General features: G+C 44.8%; 2 protein-coding genes across 2 annotated transcripts; one reads left to right on the forward strand and one right to left on the reverse strand.

The window, feature by feature from the left end:
- Nucleotides 1-12,173: 12,173 nt before the first annotated feature.
- soul2 (heme-binding protein soul2) lies at nt 12,174-14,016 on the reverse strand. Its single transcript, XM_030772437.1, has 4 exons — nt 13,885-14,016; nt 13,611-13,737; nt 12,580-12,745; nt 12,174-12,348 (listed from the first exon to the last, which is right to left on the reverse strand). Exons 1-4 carry the CDS (start codon nt 14,014-14,016, stop codon nt 12,174-12,176), a joined length of 600 nt encoding a protein of 199 aa, XP_030628297.1.
- Nucleotides 14,017-17,334: 3,318 nt separating this feature from the next.
- ccdc85a (coiled-coil domain containing 85A) lies at nt 17,335-19,793 on the forward strand. Its single transcript, XM_030772721.1, has 2 exons — nt 17,335-17,574; nt 18,786-19,793. The coding sequence occupies exons 1-2, from the start codon at nt 17,335-17,337 to the stop codon at nt 19,791-19,793; spliced, it is 1,248 nt and encodes a 415-aa protein (XP_030628581.1).
- Nucleotides 19,794-19,900: the final 107 nt, after the last annotated feature.

The raw sequence follows: 19,900 nt of genomic DNA on the forward strand, positions 1-19,900 counted from the left end.
TTTTTTTGGTAGACAGGGTTTTATTGAGGGTTGTAGGCAAAACACTAGAGTCTAAGCACTTTTTTTCCCCACTCCTGGCTTGATTAGTTTCTGAGCTACTTAGACGACAGCTCTTGGGTGTGGTGATGGAGGGAAGTCATCAGGTCTGACGCCTGACGCCTGGTACGGCAGGACTCAGTCCACACATCAGCTCACACAGGCAGGTCTGAGAATGAAAAGAGCTCCTCTCAAAGGACTGTGTCATTCACTAAAAAAACAAACAAACCCCAAAACAAAACAAGTACGTCTGACTGTTTAGGTCAGTGCTGTCTTTATATGACACATGAAATACAATGATCTTCTCTCTCATACAGTTACCCATCTCTCTCTCTCTCTCTCTCTCTCTCTCTGTTTCCCCTGTGCAGTCATCTGTCACCAAAAGCTTCCCTTATATGAGTGTCACCTGTAAACACTTGCTGAGCACTTTACAGCTCCCCTCAGAAATGATCATATCCATGTGTGGAACAGTCATAAAGTTTTTAATCCACCACAATAAGCCAAAGGCCAGCGGAGATCAGCACATTGTCATGTAGAGCTCAGAAACTCTCAGGCCTGTAAAAATGTGGTGTCACTACAGGTGAATGATGGTGTATAGCTTTACTCTACAGACAAAGGGCAAAAACAGTATAAGTCTGTGCTTGATATTAGCAAGGCACAGTCGTTATGCACAACTTCATTATCTCAAAGTTATTTCAAACACACACACACACACACACACACACACACACACACAGAGTAGTAAACCATTATCTCTGTTGATTGAACACAGATAACAACCCTAAAAACATGAAGACATTAATATAAAATGCAAATGGATTTACCCTGAGGCTTAACTCTAATAATAAAGATGTGTCGTCTGATGGTGAATATTTGAATAGATTTAATCAACGTGTTGATGCAAAGTCCTGTGGTATCCCTGTCTCTGTGTGCTTACAGATCCTTCAGTAAAAGGTTAAACCAGTCCGCTCTCTCAACACAGCACCATCTATCCACTGCTTGTCTGCGCCGTATCGTATAACAGCAGGGATTCAGTTTTCTCCGAATTACTTTAATATTCATATTCTGTGACTGTTTGGCATATTGTACTCATGTCTTATCCTAATGTGCTTATTTTACCCACATTCTCATCATGAGAAGGGGAAACAGATACAGAGCAACCAAAGTTGTGCAGTCATCACAAATGAAATGAAATTGTGCTTTATTTTTCTGGGTGCATGCAGTGGCTCCATTCTTCCCCCCACGGCTCCACCCCTCCCCACCACCACACGCTGCCCCGCCCTGTTTCACCACCACACGCTGCCCCGCCCTGTTTCACCACCACACGCTGCCCCGCCCTGTTTCACTCTTAGTGTAAAATGTATCGATACCAAAAGCATTAAAATGACTCTTTAGTCAGTCAGTCAGTCAGTCAGTCAGTTAGATAGATAGATAGATAGATAGATAGATAGATAGATAGATAGATAGATAGATAGATAGATAGATAGACAGACACACACACACACACACACACAGAGAGAGAGAGAGAGAGAGAGAGAGGGAGAAGGACCAGCGACTGAGAGAAAATTGTAGAGGCAGATACTGCTGGAGGCAGTGCCGATACTGGTGGAGACAGAGCAGATACTGCTGGAGGCAGTGCCGATACTGGTGGAGACAAAGCAGATACTGGAGGAGAAAGATCAGATAGTGGTGGAGACAGAGCAGATACTGGTAGTGCAGGACTCAGTGAAGGAACCTGCTGGTCAGAAAAGTGCTGATCTGTCAAACTGAGACTGTTTCATCCCCGGTATTAAAGCCCATCAGAACAAGCCGGTCCCCTGCTCAGAACGCCTGTGAATCTGAGATGAAGCTAATGTGTGTTCTGGTTAGGCGAGGACAGGAGAGGCTGGTGATGGAGAGAGAGAGGGGTGAACAGAAACAGAGGATGAATCTGCAGCTATTAAACATCTGTTCCCAAGTCTCCCTAATCCTCTGTCAAGTAAGTGTGTAGGCAAACTCCTGTCTTAATCCATCCCACAGGGTTTAATCATCATCGCTATAGCGTGCCATACTTCCACCTGTGACAAACACACACACACACGCACGCACGCACATGCGCACTCACACACACACACACACGCACACACGCACACACGTGCACACACACACACACACACGCACACACACACACGCACACACACATACACACACACACACACACACACACACACACACACATACTAACATAACTGACCACAGCACGGCCATAGAACTCCACTGACCTTCTGCAGCTCGGAGGCTTCTCCAGGTTTATTATATAGGCACCAACAAGAGACTGGACACATGCTCTGGGTTTTCCCAGTGAGTGTAATTTCTTATGATCATGTTTGTGTAATATGAGAGAGAGAGAGAGCAAAGAAACTCAAGTCTTCGTTTTGTTTTGTGTTTTGTGTTTAACTGCAGTCTTTGGAAGATGACAACTTTTCTTTGTTCCCACACACGCGTTCAGGTGAACCCAACCTGAGCTTGGCGTTACACTCCACTGCGGGGGAAGATTGTGTGGAGGAGCGAGCGGTCCTGAAATCTAAAATTTCTTGACAAGGCATAATCAGATCAGCAGTCTGTGCAGACCTGTGCCAAGGGGCCCATTCACCACCACTCAACTTCAAAAACTTTTACTTCTTCACAATATATATATATATATATATATATATATATATATATATAAAACACACACACACACACACACACACACACACAACAACAACAACAACAAAAAAAACAAGACCAGCTCTGGGTCCCTCATGCATTTTTTCTGTCCAAGTTTGGAAGATTTTGAGATGCAGATCACGCATAGATACGGTAGAAGTGTAAAATTACATGTAATTTTCTCACTTATTGAATTTGCTGTGTGTGTGTGTGTTTTGCCTGTCCAGCCTTAAGTAGCAGCCAACTTCAGGACAATCAGACGTGAAACAGGGTGAGAGACTTAACTTTTGGGGGGGGAGAAGCCCTCTCTGCTGTGTATGCTGACGTCTCTCTCTCTCTCTCTCTCTCTCTCTCTCTCTCTCTCCCTCTCCCTCTCTCTCTCAGCAGAGAGAACTGTGCGGGCCAGGCGTCGGGCCCTGCGGGCAGACGGTGAGTCTTTATGTGTTTGGACAGTCCTCTCTCCTCAGAGGAAACCACTGCACCATGCTGTCGCATCAGGGCTAAGAAAAGAAAGGAAAAGAAAAGTTGAAAAAAAAGAGGAAAAGAAAAAGCGTGTGGTGTTTGTGGTTCACGGTGATGACAGACTCATGTGTATGGAAAAAGAATTCTGGCTAAGACAAGCCTTGGAGAGCAAAAACCATTACCCCAATAACAGTCAGTCCCATCAGACTCCGTAAAAACACACACACCGTTAGAGTCCATGAAAACACACACACCATCAGACTCCGTAAAAACACACACACCGTCAGAGTCCATGAAAACACACACACCATCAGACTCCGTAAAAACACACACACCGTCAGACTCCGTAAAAACACACACACCGTCAGAGTCCATGAAAACACACACACCATCAGACTCCGTAAAAACACACACACCATCAGACTCCGTAAAAACACACACACCATCAGACTCTGTAAAAACACACACACCATCAGACTCCGTAAAAACACACACACCGTCAGACTCCGTAAAAACACACACACCATCAGACTCCGTAAAAACACACACACCATCAGACTCCGTAAAAACACACACACCATCAGACTCCGTAAAAACACACACACCGTCAGACTCCGTAAAAACACACACACACCGTCAGACTCCGTGAAAACACACACACACCATCAGAGTCCGTGAAAACACACACACCGTCAGACTCCGTAAAAACACACACACCATCAGACTCCGTAAAAACACACACACCATCAGACTCTGTAAAAACACACACACCATCAGACTCCGTAAAAACACACACACCGTCAGACTCTGTAAAAACACACACACCATCAGACTCCGTAAAAACACACACACCGTCAGACTCCGTAAAAACACACACACACCGTCAGACTCCGTGAAAACACACACACACCATCAGAGTCCGTGAAAACACACACACCGTCAGACTCCGTAAAAACACACACACCATCAGACTCCGTAAAAACACACACACCATCAGACTCTGTAAAAACACACACACCGTCAGACTCCGTAAAAACACACACACCATCAGACTCCGTAAAAACACACACACCATCAGACTCTGTAAAAACACACACACCATCAGACTCCGTAAAAACACACACACCATCAGACTCCGTAAAAACACACACACACCGTCAGACTCCGTAAAAACACACACACACCGTCAGACTCCGTGAAAACACACACACACCATCAGAGTCCGTGAAAACACACACACACCATCAGAGTCCGTGAAAACACACACACCGTCAGACTCCGTAAAAACACACACACCGTCAGACTCCGTAAAAACACACACACCAAACAAACACAACATGGCCTTAGTTTTGGGACTGTGATTGCCAGTAGCGTTGATCGATTTGATATCTGTCATTTCTGTGCTCTTCATAGCCCACGATAGCTGACAGTGATTAAAAATAAAACTCGTCATTTGAAATGAAGTGTGTGTGTAATATACAACCAACACCAGTCACAGTGTGTGTGTAATATACAACCAATACCAGTCACAGTGTGTGTAATATACAACTAACACCAGTCACAGTGTGTGTGTAATATACAACCAATACCAGTCACAGTGTGTGTGTAATATACAACCAATACCAGTCACAGTGTGTGTAATATACAACTAACACCAGTCACAGTGTGTGTGTAATATACAACCAATACCAGTCACAGTGTGTGTAATATACAACCAACACCAGTCACAGTGTGTGTAATATACAACCAATACCAGTCACAGTGTGTGTAATATACAACTAACACCAGTCACAGTGTGTGTGTAATATACAACCAATACCAGTCACAGTGTGTGTAATATACAACCAACACCAGTCACAGTGTGTGTGTAATATACAACCAATACCAGTCACAGTGTGTGTGTAATATACAACCAACACCAGTCACAGTGTGTGTGTAATACAACCAACACCAGTCACAGTGTGTGTGTAACACAACCAACACCAGTCACAGTGTGTGTGTAATATACAACCAATACCAGTCACAGTGTGTGTGTAATACACAACCAACACCAGTCACAGTGTGTGTGTAATATACAACCAACACCAGTCACAGTGTGTGTGTAATATACAACCAACACCAGTCACAGTGTGTGTAATATACAACCAGTACCAGTCACAGTGTGTGTGTAATATACAACCAATACCAGTCACAGTGTGTGTGTAATATACAACCAATACCAGTCACAGTGTGTGTGTAATATACAACCAACTCCAGTCACTGTGTGTGTGTAATATACAACCAATACCAGTCACAGTGTGTGTGTAATATACAACCAATACCAGTCACAGTGTGTGTAATATACAACCAACACCAGTCACAGTGTGTGTGTAATATACAACCAACACCGGTCACAGTGTGTGTGTAATATACAACCAACACCGGTCACAGTGTGTGTGTAATATACAACCAACACCAGTCACAGTGTGTGTAATATACAACCAACACCAGTCACAGTGTGTGTGTAATATACAACCAATACCAGTCACAGTGTGTGTGTAATATACAACCAACTCCAGTCACAGTGTGTGTAATATACAACCAACACCAGTCACAGTGTGTGTGTAATATACAACCAATACCAGTCACAGTGTGTGTAATATACAACCAATACCAGTCACAGTGTGTGTGTAATACAGGGTCAGATCAGTTTGCTGGAACCTCCTCACCAACAGGAGAACGGATACAGACAGAACAATGATGCAGGTTTGCGCCAGAGTAAATGTCCAAATATTTGTGGAAAAAGACAACCAAACGGCCGCATGCCAGAGAGTAACATAAGCAGTTTCTGCCTCGGACATCATCACCCTCTCTGATGAACCAAGGCCGCGGAGCCAAAGAGATGTCTGGGAGTTTAGAGAGGTCTGGAGAACCAACCTGGAGGAGCCAAGGAGTGAGAGATATGACAAGACCTGGACCAGTTTATCTGCATCAAACTGGGGCAATAGTGATAGAGAAATATGAACGAGACAGCTGAGTTTGGACAGGTGAAATAATCAACCACTGATTTGTCTGAGAGGCAAGCACTAGACAGAGGGGGGAAGAGAGAGAGAGAGAAAGGAGGGGGGGGGGGGGGTGGATCAGGAACAGGAAGGCCAGTTTGTGGGACTCTGTGATACTATTTGAAAACATGACAAAGGCTGTCATTTCAGGAGTGCAGTCAGACAGCGCTGGTTTGGATGAACATGCTTTGTGAGGAACTGTCTGTTTGACATGTTGTGGAACTGTGTACAGGCCTATCACCATCCAGCCAGCTGAGAAAGAACAATACAAACATCAACCACATCCTCTGACAGGCAGACAGAGCAGCCTGGCTCACCGACACAAAACCACACTCCGGCAGAGTCTCTCTCTCTCTCTCTCTCTCTCTCTCTCTCTCTCTCTCTGTTCCCTGTCACTTACCACGTTGTTTTCTGGATTGCTCCGTGCCACCGCTGGTTTAGTACTGCTGAAGTACTGCAGTGCTTTTTGGCTCTTGATCAAGGTCAAGAAAAATTGTCTCTCATGACTGTGCATTGAATGTTACCACAAATACTCCAGTTATATCTAAATTTTACAAAATATTTCCCAAAACAATTTTGAAAGAGCTGCAAGAGCTCTGCAAATTTCTCTGTGACCTTTACTGAATACCACAGAGATATCTGTCTCATATAACAAACAAACAAACAAACAAATCGACAACACCATTTTGTAAAAACTCTGATCTCCAATTCGTTACATCCTATTTTTTGGAGATTTAAAGATGAAAAAGTCCACAGAACATGTCCAGAGGTGATGGTGAACAGAAGAAACAGACCAAACAGAAGAAGAAGAAAAAGAAGAAGAGAACAAAAGAACAGAACAAAAGAACAGAACAAACATATTTGTCGAGAGGTGGATTAACAGGAGCTGCCTCCTTCTCTCCTCACGTCTGTTACACAGAGACGCACAGTTTTCACAGACACAGAGATACAGGCTGTGGGATGACAGAGCAAGATCCCTGTCTGTGGCTCACACTCTGTGTCAAACGTCTCTGGGCCTGTGTTACCAATGCAGCTCTGTGCGACTCCCAGCCACCCTCTAGCCCAGCCTTACTGACTGACCAGTTCTCCCCAGTCTAACCTTACTGACTGACCAGTTCTCCCCAGTCTGACCTTACTGACTGACCAGTTCTCCCCAGTCTGACCTTACTGACTGACCAGTTCTCTCCAGTCTAACCTTACTGACTGACCAGTTCTCTCCAGTCTGACCTTACTGACTGACCAGTTCTCTCCAGTCTGACCTTACTGACTGACCAGTTCTCTCCAGTCTGACCTTACTGACTGACCAGTTCTCCCCAGTCTAACCTTACTGACTGACCAGTTCTCCCCAGTCTGACCTTACTGATTGACCAGTTCTCCCCAGTCTAACCTTACTGACTGACCAGTTCTTTCCAGTCTAACCTTACTGACTGACTAGTTCTCTTCAGTATAACCTTACTGACTGACCAGTTCTCCCCAGTCTAACCTTACTGACTGACCAGTTCTCTCCAGTCTAACCTTACTGACTGACCAGTTCTTTCCAGTCTAACCTTACTGACTGACCAGTTCTCCCCAGTCTAACCTTACTGACTGACCAGTTCTCTTCAGTATAACCTTACTGACTGACCAGTTCTCTCCAGTCCAACCTTACTGACTGACCAGTTCTTTCCAGTTTAACCTTACTGACTGACTAGTTCTCTCCAGTCTAACCTTACTGACTGACTAGTTCTCTCCAGTCTGACCTTACTGACTGACTAGTTCTCTTCAGTATAACCTTACTGACTGACTAGTTCTCTTCAGTATAACCTTACTGACTGACTAGTTCTCTTCAGTCTAACCTTACTGACTGACCAGTTCTCTTCAGTATAACCTTACTGACTGACTAGTTCTCTTCAGTATAACCTTACTGACTGACCAGTTCTCTTCAGTATAACCTTACTGACTGACCAGTTCTCTCCAGTCTGACCTTCCTGACTGACCAGTTCTCTCCAGTCTAACCTTACTGACTGACCAGTTCTCCTAGGCCAGGACAGGAATGAAAACCGTTTAACCATCACAAACTATTCTAGGCCTTTCTTGATTGTTCTTTTTTTTGTTGCTAATGCCAGCAGTTCAGTGTTATAAAAATGCTGTATTTCATTTTTTGTTTCCAAAAAAATTTGTTTTGAACTGGTGGGGTGGCCTCACTCTTTGCAGATAAAAATAATAGCAGAATATCAATAATAAACAGAGTGAGGCATTCATGAGAGGCTTTTTTTCTCCTGCATGAAATCCTGTTTTAGGTTAAAAAATCTGCAAGAGTTTCAGTACTACTCTGCAGAGAGTTGGCCTACTTTCATTGTGCTTTCTGCAAGTCATCTTCACTTAGCAGCAACGCCACCAACTCCTGAGCACCACAAAGAACACCACGCTGAGACAACAAGGAAACTTGCCCTGCGGGTAAGTGAGGCAAAAAAAGAAAAGAGAGAGAGAGTGAGAGACAGAGAGAGTGAGAGAGAGAGAGAGAGAGAGAGAGAGAGGGATGAGATGGGGGATAGAGTAACTCCTGAGATTCAAGGGTATCGCAGTAACAAACTTTATGGTCTCCATTTTGGTTTTATGCTTGTAAGATGAGTTTCATTCCTCTGCGGACCTCTGTCATGTGTAATGGAGCGTTACGGAGACAACGCTCGTATGGTCGGGCTGATGGTGTGTTCCTGCGGATCCTACGCTCTAACGCGACTTTATCGCTCTCGCTGCAGAGCCAGTCTCATTTCCCAGGAAACGCGCTCACTGCCGCCGATAAGATTAATTCTCACGAAGTCGACCGAAAAGAGCTTGGCCCAAGCCCGGCAACAGGGAGAGAGCATCATCCAAAACAGACCAGATTAAAAACTCGCAATCCAACAAACACGCTCCTGCCAGAGCAGCCAAGTGGACAGAGCTTCATTTACACTGAGTGGTGGTCCTCTGAAACTTCTAGAACGTGACTGGAATTGGAACAAGAAATAAATTCGACAAATATGTTGCCTGTATTTCTGGAAACCTCTAGCGTGGAACGTACACAAACTACAGCTTAAATTACAGTTAGAAGCCAGGTAACATCAGCCCTGAATCTCTTCTCCCAATGCTTTAACCTGGTGTGGAAAATAACAGAAGATCTCCAAAGGAAAACCACAGACACGCGAGTGGCACTGTGTCTCCGCCATGACTCATAAAAACACTTCTCCTCAGTTATTACAGATTTGTGTCCGTATAAGTATAATTATGTTCCTCGCGGACATGGCTGGCTTCTCGCTATAGAAATGTCGTCATGGAAACTAAGCGAGAGTGTGAGGCCTTCTTGGACTGGCCAGGTTCCTGCGGTGAACGGAGGCCTGAGGCATGCTGGGTAACAGGTTTCCGAGCAACGGCTGCCTACTCACACCTGTCACCTGTCACCTGTCAGTCAAGGCGTGTGAAAAACAGAGGCTAAACCCCTGAAAACAGAGTCCCTGCACCTTGCCTGGCCTCGTCACTGTAGATCTTGTGATGCAAAGGTCATAAAAAGAACCCACTGATCTATCACAATTTGATTTCACAAATCAACAGGGTCTTATTTTGATCAAATATCAGTGTTGTTGAAACCGAAAAGTTAACAGCAGCAGGTGAATCCCCTAATAATGAAACTAATCAGGCCAGTGAAAACGTACATAAGCTCAAACCGATCTAAGATGGTCTACTGATGAACCCTCAGCCGCTTCCTGATCGAAACCCACAAAAGCCAATAGTGCCACCTAGTGGATTCCAACATACATTACAGCAACAGAACATAGACCAAAACTTTTCTCTATGCTATCTAGAACATTATTCCTGGCATTTCCAGATCTGTTATTCAAGATCAGTAATTGAATAACTGGACTGATGGTAAAATCATCTCCATGAAGGACATCTTCTAAAGTGACCATAAGTTTAAGAAGTATATGTAACAGAATTTGAAAGAGAGAGAGAGAGAGAGAGAGAGAGAGAGAGAGAGAGAGAGAGAGAGAGAGAGATTCTGTATCAGGGTTGAGTGGTTGCGTGGCCTAGATATGTAAAGTGAACAGAATGATGAAGGTGTGGTTTATCTGACAAAGACGATCTCTACAGAGATTCATAGAGTTCTACAGTCACCTTTACTTTCCTTGACATTTAAACTGAAGGCAGTATGAACAAAGACACGTAACTGTGTTTTCTCCCTGACTCCTCTCCACACACACTGAAGCACAGATGCTCTCTCACATGCCCTGTGGACCCCTCAGTCAGCTGGGGCCACTGTCCCATTTGGTGAGGCAGAGAGAGACATGTGGATGAATTACAGTGCCGAGATGGAGCAGGGTGTGAAACTGCTGCCTCATCACATCCTGTGTGTGTGTGTGTGTGTGTGTGTGTGTGCTGTCGGGATATTAACAGGGACTCATTCGACTGACTCCGGATCAGTCGCTGTGACAATACGCCTCTTGAGGGCTGACCCACTTCCACTCTCACTCTCTCTCTTTTGGTTTAGAGCACGCCACCCCCCCCCCCCCCCCGAAAAACACACGCACACACACACCACACACACATACACACACGCGTATACTACCTTCCCACCCCTTCCGAACATACCTCTGCTCCCGCTGTACTGCACTGAACACTGAACACTGATGCTGCCATACCAACAACTGCAAACCACTGCCAGCCCCTGCCTCCTGCAACACTACACTGCTCCAACCCTCCGCCAGTCCTCAAACTGAGTCTCAAACTGTCCTTTTACTGTAGAGACACGCAGACGTTACCATGAACAATACATCATCATATTTCATCATGACTCATTATTACAGCCAAGGACGCATTTTGATGTGATTTATTTATTTAAAAAAAATGATCAAACCTCATAACCTGTCAAAATGTTTTTAATTTTTCAAAAGTATTCGTCAAGGATGAGAGTGGTGTTATGGAGTCATGTACTAAATTGTTGTTGTTGTTTTTACTATGTTTAGTTCAGGAATAAGTGTTCAAATAAAACTAAAAATGAATATTCGCCCTCTCCATCACATACGGAGAAACACATAAAGAAGGTGAGAGGTGTATGTTAACGCTTTGTGTCACATGCTCCTGTAAGCTCTCCGGAGACAGGGCCGCGCCCGGAGTGATCAGGGCTGAGTGGCTGAATCTGTGTGTGTGTGTGTGTGTGTGTGTGAGGATGATCACAGATATATCACAGGAAAGTGCTTTTATCCTCTTTCTCAGCACTGCCAAACCTGTTCTTCTTGTGTTAGAGGTATTTGCAGAGAAAAGAGAGAGGGGGGAGGTGGAGAAAAAGGGGGGGGGGGGGGGGGGGGGGGGGGGGGGGGGGAGAGGGGGGGGTTGGAAGCAGGATTGTTTCAGACATAATCACAGGCAGACAGGTGGTTTCAGTAGGTATTTTAATAGCACCTTACCTCCCAAAGACCAGCATTTCAACAATGTGACACTGGGAATGCTGTGTAAAAATACCCCTGATATCTTATCTACATTTGTTTTCTCTGGGCTCACAAATAGTCTTCACTAGTTCTTTGGTTCAACTGTCTTACAGCAAACAATTCAAGACTATTTAAACATTCCAAAATTCCTATTTTGGTTTTTGCATAACCTTTCCGAAAAGTCTCAACCAGAGCAACCAGTCAAACTGAACTGGGTGTGTTGTGGCAAATGCCTCATGACTTCTAATACACAATAATGAAACTGAAAGTGTTTTTTAGGCTTTTGTTCATTTGATGAAGCTTTTTTTTTTGGGTATATGGTATGTTATAGGTCAAAGCAACCGTATTAGTGACAAATAGTAAAATACCTTAAATTCTATATACCTCCACATTACGATGAGGTTTAAAAACAATATTCTACAAAGGGAAAGGGTTCCTTGTGTATAAGGCAGAGAGGGCCACAGAAAGAACAGCAGTCATCTGTGTTTCTCCCGCTGTGGTCCGGGCCTCAGGCCGCGTGAACCCAGATCTCGTTGTGTCTGTTAATCAGGATCCACGGTGAGTCATAGCCTGCAGCGTCAAACCTGGTGTCGTCGAAGGTTTTCCCCGCGGCCCTGAGATCCTCCTGCAGCTTCCGCAGGTTCTCAAACGCCTCTGCCTCTTTGGCCATTCCTCCAAACGTCCTGAGAGAGGATAGAGAGAGAGGCAGCGTGGACGGAGAGATACGGGAGGGATGAAGAGAGAGAGAGAGAGAGAGAGAGAGAGAGGGAGCGGATGAATGAGAGGTAGACAACTAAGTTATAATGCTGATCTGGGCAAAACAAAAAACAGTGAAACAGTCAATCTGCTGACGGAAATGCACGGCCGTTCAGAATGAGCCAAACTGGGACTCACAGAACAGAATTTTCCCTCACCTGACGTAGCAGGTACATTCGGGCCTCTCCGTCACCCTTATGGATTCGTCGATGGGTTCAGGGAGGTGTGTGTCAGCTGTGATGTACATGGACACAGTTACCTGCCGCTCGCTGCCAGCCTCGTCCACAGAGACAAGCGCCGGCCGCGTCAAGTCTACCATGGTGTCTGTGGAACAGAGACAGGTTTAGTTCCAGAACATTCCACTGATACCGACACGGACACGTCTCTTTCTGCACAGAAGGTATTATCAAATTCATGCTTTAATTAAAGAGATGGTTTTGCCAAGCAAAGGTTATTTCACACACTAGGTGGGGTTTTTTTGTTTGTTTTTTTTTGTTTTGCTTCCTCCATCTAGTTCTCCATCCGTTGGTCCAGTGTAATACTTCATAACCTGCTTTTTACTGTTTTGACCGTCTTTTCACGTTTAACAGCTGTTCACGCAACAATCACCCTTCTCTTTTTCTCTATCCATCCACCTTAATTATTCATCTGTTACACAACCTTTTTTTTTAACAAATAATCCAGTTTTTAAAGTTACTGTCTTCTAGAACATATCGAATTATTACAGAATTACCCCATTACATGCCACACGCCACACACACTAAACACACACTTCAGGTAATACACACACTCTAGATGCTATACACAGCAAAAAAACAGAACAACCCCCCAATACACACAGTAAATGCACCACACACTATAACAATTACCCTCTGGTTCCTTTTATAGTTCTTTATTCAGTAGACCCTCTGTTTTAGCTCATTGTCGTCCACTTTAATACCCATCCGTAAAAAAAAAAAACGATGTCTATGAGCTACTTCAGTACTTTTACTTAGTCATACAAAACTTGATAAAAGCTACAAATGCCGCGCACGCAGCTATGCCTTGTCTACGTCTTTACATTCCCCCTTCTAACTTAAAGTTAGTGATCAAACTTTATTTTTTAGTTATGGAATGATGTCTGCTTTTGCTTATCTGTTTTAAAAATAATATTCTGTCTCCAATATGTTGTTGTTTTTTTCGCACTCACTGTCTTTGTTCTCCCCTTGCGTGAAGTAGTAGAGTTTCCAAAACCCAGCTCTTAAATCTTCCTCTTTGGTGCTCTGGACGTCTATGGTGATCCAGCGGCTCGCGCTGTACAGGCGCTCCTCGAACCCCTAGTTTTTGCGTCAGAACAAAAGACGTAAATAGATAATAACAACTGTGAGTTTTTAATTTTAGTTTTAAAGTTTATTTTTAAGTTTTAAATAAGTTTTAATAACTATTTTGTCTAAAGCCTATACGTTTTGTTTTTGTTTTTTTACCTCATAGTTATTTACAAGCGTGTACACGGGGCATGGATAGCCACGGCAAAACGAGGGGTTCTCCCAGCAGTCCCCGTTAGGTAGAGAGACCGCGACAATCAAACACACCACCGCGAGCCCGAACATCTTCATGGTCCAGCTGTGCAGGGAGGTTTACTGGAGCTAATGGCTTATTTTAACCTGCACAACGAAGTGTCTGTTGAACGCTACGTCGAAACAGCTGACAGCGCTATCGGGCCACACCCCCTGAGTCCAATAATGGAGGATTAAGATATTAGAAAGTGTGTACGCAAACTGCTAATGAGTAAGATAATATTCACGGTATGCTAAGTTATTGCGCGTACTATGGTGATATGAAGTAAATATATTACACAAATATGTGGTAGTTTCTTTGACCGCTGGATCCCCACGCAACGTCGCACAAAGTAAATTAGAGTTTTCTAACAGAAAAAGACGACGTGGTCCAACTGACCTTTCCAGAGGACAACAGCCGTTAGTGCTTTTTGCTTATGTCACATTTGTCCCCGAGCAGAATGAACATAAACAGGGAGGTAAATCACACACTAACTTTGGCGTTCACCCTTCTCTGTAAAACAGCACAGCAATGACATAACTCTTAGTTAGAAATTTATTCAGGTATACCTAAAAGTGATGAACGTGATGGGTACTTTTGACTGATCTTTTTTAAAAGTTATGAACCTCTCTCTCTCGCTCCCGCATTCCCACAGGCACATACAGACACACACCCACATACACACACGCATACCCACACTAACTAACACATACAGCCTCTTCGAACCTTCCTCTCCCTGTCTGACGCACGCACGTTATATCTCTGTCTCTCGTTTACGCAATAGAAGAACTCCCGGATAAACTAAAGGATACGCGTTATGGGCTGAAACACTCCAATCGTAATCTCCGGCTGACAGAACGACCTATTCTCTGAAGAAAAAAGTTCGTGAAGTAACGCGTCTTAACCAAATGAAGACTTGCTATCACAGTCCTTGTGATAAAGTATGATGTGTTTATTATGTTGTGTTTTAGAGGCTAAGCTCAGTTCCCTTCTTGTAACAATTACAGGAATGTTGCAGAACAAGATTACGATCATGTGACCCGGAGAGTGAGGTTATTCGAGGTTTCCTCTTGACAAGTGTGCTGCTCTATTGATTTATAATTAGTTAACACAAACTATATAATTTTTTTAAACCCTATACTTTGAAATGTTCCTAAACGTCCACAAACAGAATTCACCTTATTGGTTAAAACAGCATGCAGAGTTCGAATCATGTTTCTTTCGACTGCGGCCTATAACTGAAAAACCATAGCAAGCAGGCAAGCAACATGTTTTAAACTCATAGCTCACGGAAGAGGCAAAAATTAAATGACCAAAATGTACAGAAATGCACGCCATCGGGAGAATCGCTGCCTTACGTTTTTACAATATTAAAGCTCATCAATCAGCTGTCATCAGTGTGATACTTCTTCTTCTTCTTTTTTTGTCTTGGAACATTTTTTTCATTGATTTTACTGATGTCATCTATTATGTTATTTATACAAGCATACACATTTTTATTGTCACAAAATGCTTTGATATCCACTAAGGCTTGTTTTGACCTATTTCAGAGTACAGGAAAAAGACTTTTAGCATGTTTGTTTAGATGTTTTTTTTTCTTGGTTACCTGTCACTGATTTTATAATAGGACATTCCCTTTTGCCCGGAGCAAAAAGAAGAACACGAGGAAGTCGAGTCTCTCCCAGAAATTACACATTCCAGTGTAGACAATTTGTACATGAATGTAGGCAGAGCTTATTATCTGGAGCATGCTAAACAGGATTTAAGGCTCTGTCACAAAGGCCAAAATTTTGATAGGCCTATGTAAAATTGAACACACTGACTTGTTATTGTCACAGTACTGTTATAATATGCATCAAGGTTTGGGCTGTTTGATTCAGAGAATGAGAAAAGACCTTATTTCGTTTCACAAGAACGTGAAAGTCGATTTCACTCTAATGATTAATATATTCTTAAAACCATTTTTAAACTCCTGTCACAGCAGACCTTCGTGCGTGATGCCCCCTTGTTTATTGTTTTTTTTTTTTAATGTGTGTGTGTTCTTAGTAAAAAGTCGTTCACCTGCTGACCTAGATATCAGACAAAAGCGTATTCCAACAAAAGACTCAAATTTCTGTGTCGTTTTTCACTGCTGTGTGTTGTGCCTTTAATGTGAGAGAAAGGAAGATCCCTGCTAACCTGTCACGCGGCCGTTCACTTGAACATGCCAGTGAATCAAAGCCTTGATTAAACTGTTGTAGTCTGTCATATAGTCTACAAAAACTCCACATGAACTGTACACGTATCTGCGTTTTCGATACATTTTTTATTTCAAATATGTATCGTTATTTTAAAATTTGATTGATTAATCTAGCCTCAAATGTCATTTTATCTATAACTCCTACGTTTCCTTTTATCGATAAATCTCAACAGACATGAAAGTTTATTGCTCTTTCCGAGTGAGCTGACTCTCCTGTAACGATTAAGTCGCACAGCGACCCAACGCACGTGGGTATAGTCTCATGCCATTTTAGAGTTTTGATCAACCCCTACAGGTAGAACATGGGAACTGCTGAGAAATTACTGATCCATCTGATAGGGTAAATTATCACAAAAACATTTCAGATGTTTAAAAATACCGGCCTAGCTGAGAAATATCTGACTTTTAAATAAATGTACTTATTTCGATTGGCAGCTAAAATTTCACCAAAGAATTGACTATCATACTTGCCCTTTTGTGCACAAAAAGTACATGTAACATACAGCATTCCAGTAAGTCATTGCGTACTGCCTTTACTACCGAATCTATCTAAACGTGCTGGCAACTTTTTATTGAGGAAAAATCAGGCTTTAGACACCAGGTGGCGCTCAGTGCTCAAAGGTTTTCTACATATCTTCGCGAGAATGAATGTGTATGTGTGTTTGAGAGAGAGAGAGAGAGAGAGAGAGAGAAAGAGAGAGAGAGATATCTTCAAATCCGCGCGTCATATTGCCGGCAATGTTGGTACACCGCAGTCACGCATCCTTCGTTCCGGTGCGACGAGTGCTGTAGCGGCCAGTTGTAGCCTCTCCTCCATGCGTGCGTTCAGAGGGCGCGTTCCGAGCAGAGGCACTGGGTGGGAGACATGCTCAGCAGCAGGCTGAAAGGGCGAGGGTCTCTTCCATAGAGACGGAGAAAGATCTCAGCTCAGGAGGTTCAGGAATTTGGACAAGTCTTCCACGGCTCTCTTGCTCATTCTGGTTCTGTAAAGGAGGCAAAATGGGTAACGCGACGATTCCAAAATGATACACTTAGAAACTTGGTAGTGACCTAAACACGGTCGTTTCGAGAAGGTGCAGGTGCGACTGATTGGCCAGTGTTTTAAAATTTGTACGAGCACTTCTTCAATTGGAGCTAAATGGAGAAACCGACACAGGGTTCGCTCCAACCGACCATACCGAAGAGCGCGGAGAGTCCGGCGGAGGATCTCTCTAAACTAACGGACGAGGACCTTCTGAAATGGAGTAAAGAAGACCTGGTCCGCCGTTTACGTAGAGCGGAGGCCGAAAAGATGAGTGTGATTCTGGACCACAGCAACCTTATTCGAGAAGTCAATCGTAGGCTTCAGCTGCATCTAAACGAGATACGAAGTCTGAAGGTAAGCGCGCCGGCTAAATTATTTAATATGATTGGAAACTGGCATTTCATAGCTTGTTCCAGTTTACAAGCTTCCTAAATTCCTCATATTCTCTCCCTAAATTCTCTCCCGGATTGATTTAAGCTTCTCCGCTGCCATGACACCCGCTGCCTCACTACTTCACCCTTGTCGTTAGATTTGCCACACAGTGTAAGTGTGTTAAAATACGCAGCTGTAACTGTACACTTTCCAAGCATTTTTTATTCGTTGTGTTGTAAAACAGTTTTCCAGAAATCAGACCGAGCAATCTCAGCTGTACAGCCAAAACTGTTTTTAAAGACATGGTTTCAGATCTCAAAATAGCCGACCCAGTATCATCCCGCTGGGAAACTTGTTGCAATAATGTTTCGTGCGCAGTACTGCACCGCTGATCCATGTCTTAAACGGGTATTTGTCGACCGCCTTAAAATCTATCTTTACGTGAATTTAGCGGTGAAATTCATACAGCTTTGTCAAAACACACACGCCTTGATAGCATCAAGATGTTCTCCTGAGGAGTATCCTGTTCTCCGTGGTAATTTTGTTAACGATTTCTAGAACTGCAAGCATAGGTGCTGACGGGCCAATGCTGAGCCAGCTGTTTACCGCAGAGCCGCGCGGGGCTGATTTAAAAGTTCCCACCTCAAAGTTCGGCGAAAATTCACCTGAATCACCTGGTTTGTATAGTTCTGACCCATTACTAGAGAACGAGTTTGTAAGAAACTGCAAGAGTATTCGTAAATAAGATCAATGTTGAGAGGCCAGGGAATTTCAGACATAACACAGGAGCAAATGAAAGTCCCATGACGGACTAAAACCTTTTGAAACTGAACAGGGTCAGAATTCTGTTGCTTGCATGCATGCATGCGCGCGCGCGCGCGCGGTTGCGCACGAGCACGTGTGTGTTCTTGCGAGACACACGTACCGTGACCCCGTACAGACACGCTCTTGCACAGTTTACCTGAAATAGCACACAGCGTGCAGAGATAATCAAGACTGAGAATCTGAAAGGATGGGCGAGCGTCAGATTTGGATAACAATTTCTTTGCATTTTTCATTCACTATCACACCAGTGTTACTGTTTCAGTCTGATGACAGCCCGAGCCATATACACTCACTATTACGATCTAAATGCATCATTCTGTTGACTCTTCTTCCACAGCGGATTTGACCATCTCACTCTGATTTTGCAGGAGGTGAACCAGAAACTCCAGGAGGATAATCAGGAGCTGCGGGACCTCTGCTGTTTCCTTGACGACGACCGTCAGAAAGGGAAGAAAGTTTCGAGGGAGTGGCAGCGCCTGGGCCGCTACAGCGCCGGCATCATGCGAAAGGAGGTGGCGCTCTACCTGCAGAAGCTGAAGGAGCTGGAGCAGCGGCAGGAGGAGGTCCTGAAGGAGAACTTGGAGCTGAGGGAGCTGTGCCTCATGCTGGACGAGGAGAGGTCCGGAGGCGCGGGAGGGACCGGCGCGGCCGGCTGTCGGAACTCCATCGACAGTCAGAGCAGTCTGTCTCACGGGAGCGTGCCAGGACCCGGCCTCCTCAGAGACGTAGGTGACGGGAGCAGCACCTCCAGCGCGGGGAGCACCGACAGCCCCGACCATCTGCCGCACAAGCAACAGCTTCAGACCGGCCCATCAGGGGGCAGCACCGAGCACCTCCTAAAGCCACGCCCAGGAGAGGAGGCCAAAGTGCTCTCAGATCAGCCAGGCCGCAGAAGGAGCACCAGCCCCGAGTACGCCGCACACACCTTCCCCCAGGTGTGCAGGCCCCGCTGTGGATCCCTCTCCAGCCCGGACCACAAAGGCCTGCGGAGCTCCAGCTCGGACAAGCACAGCAAGAGCCTATCCAGAGCCAACCCCGAGCAGTTTTCCAAGCACCTGCTGGTGACGGGCCAGCCGCCCGGAAGTCCCGACCTTTTCCAGAAACACAGGGCCAGCCTGGGGAGCGTCTGCGGAAGCCCGGAGACTAAGCAGGCGCTGACGGGGACTCCCGAGCATGTGCAGAAGGGCCGTGTGATTTCGGGCAGCCCCGAGATGTTGAGACAGCAGTACGGCGGCGGCGGCGGCCTGGAGCACGGCAAATTTGGCAGCCCCGGGCGTGAGGTGTCGCAGAGGAGGCCCGGAGGAGAGGAGCTGTCCCCCCACCATCGCAGCATTTACAGTGGTATGAACGGCGGGTCCGACTGGAGCCTGCTGTAACACCCACACTGAGCCACACGGCGTACATACACCACTGTACAGAGAGGGGGCGCTCTTCGAACGCCCACGGAGGGCGCCTGTGTTTCCTCTGCTTTTCCTTCCGGCCA

This window comes from Chanos chanos, chromosome 4, assembly GCF_902362185.1.
Source record: "Chanos chanos chromosome 4, fChaCha1.1, whole genome shotgun sequence".
Lineage (NCBI taxonomy): Eukaryota > Metazoa > Chordata > Actinopteri > Gonorynchiformes > Chanidae > Chanos > Chanos chanos.

Excerpts from the sequence above, each read along its gene's own strand:
- soul2 (XM_030772437.1), bottom strand. The coding sequence starts at position 14,016 with ATGAAGATGTTCGGGCTCGCGGTGGTGTGTTTGATTGTCGCGGTCTCT. Across the intron at positions 12,746-13,610 it reads GCAAGGGGAGAACAAAGACA|ACACCATGGTAGACTTGACG; the intron begins GTGAGTGCGAAA and ends TCTGTTCCACAG. Across the intron at positions 12,349-12,579 it reads GAATGTACCTGCTACGTCAG|GACGTTTGGAGGAATGGCCA; the intron begins GTGAGGGAAAAT and ends ATCCTCTCTCAG.
- ccdc85a (XM_030772721.1), top strand. The coding sequence starts at position 17,335 with ATGGAGAAACCGACACAGGGTTCGCTCCAACCGACCATACCGAAGAGC. Across the intron at positions 17,575-18,785 it reads ACGAGATACGAAGTCTGAAG|GAGGTGAACCAGAAACTCCA; the intron begins GTAAGCGCGCCG and ends CTGATTTTGCAG.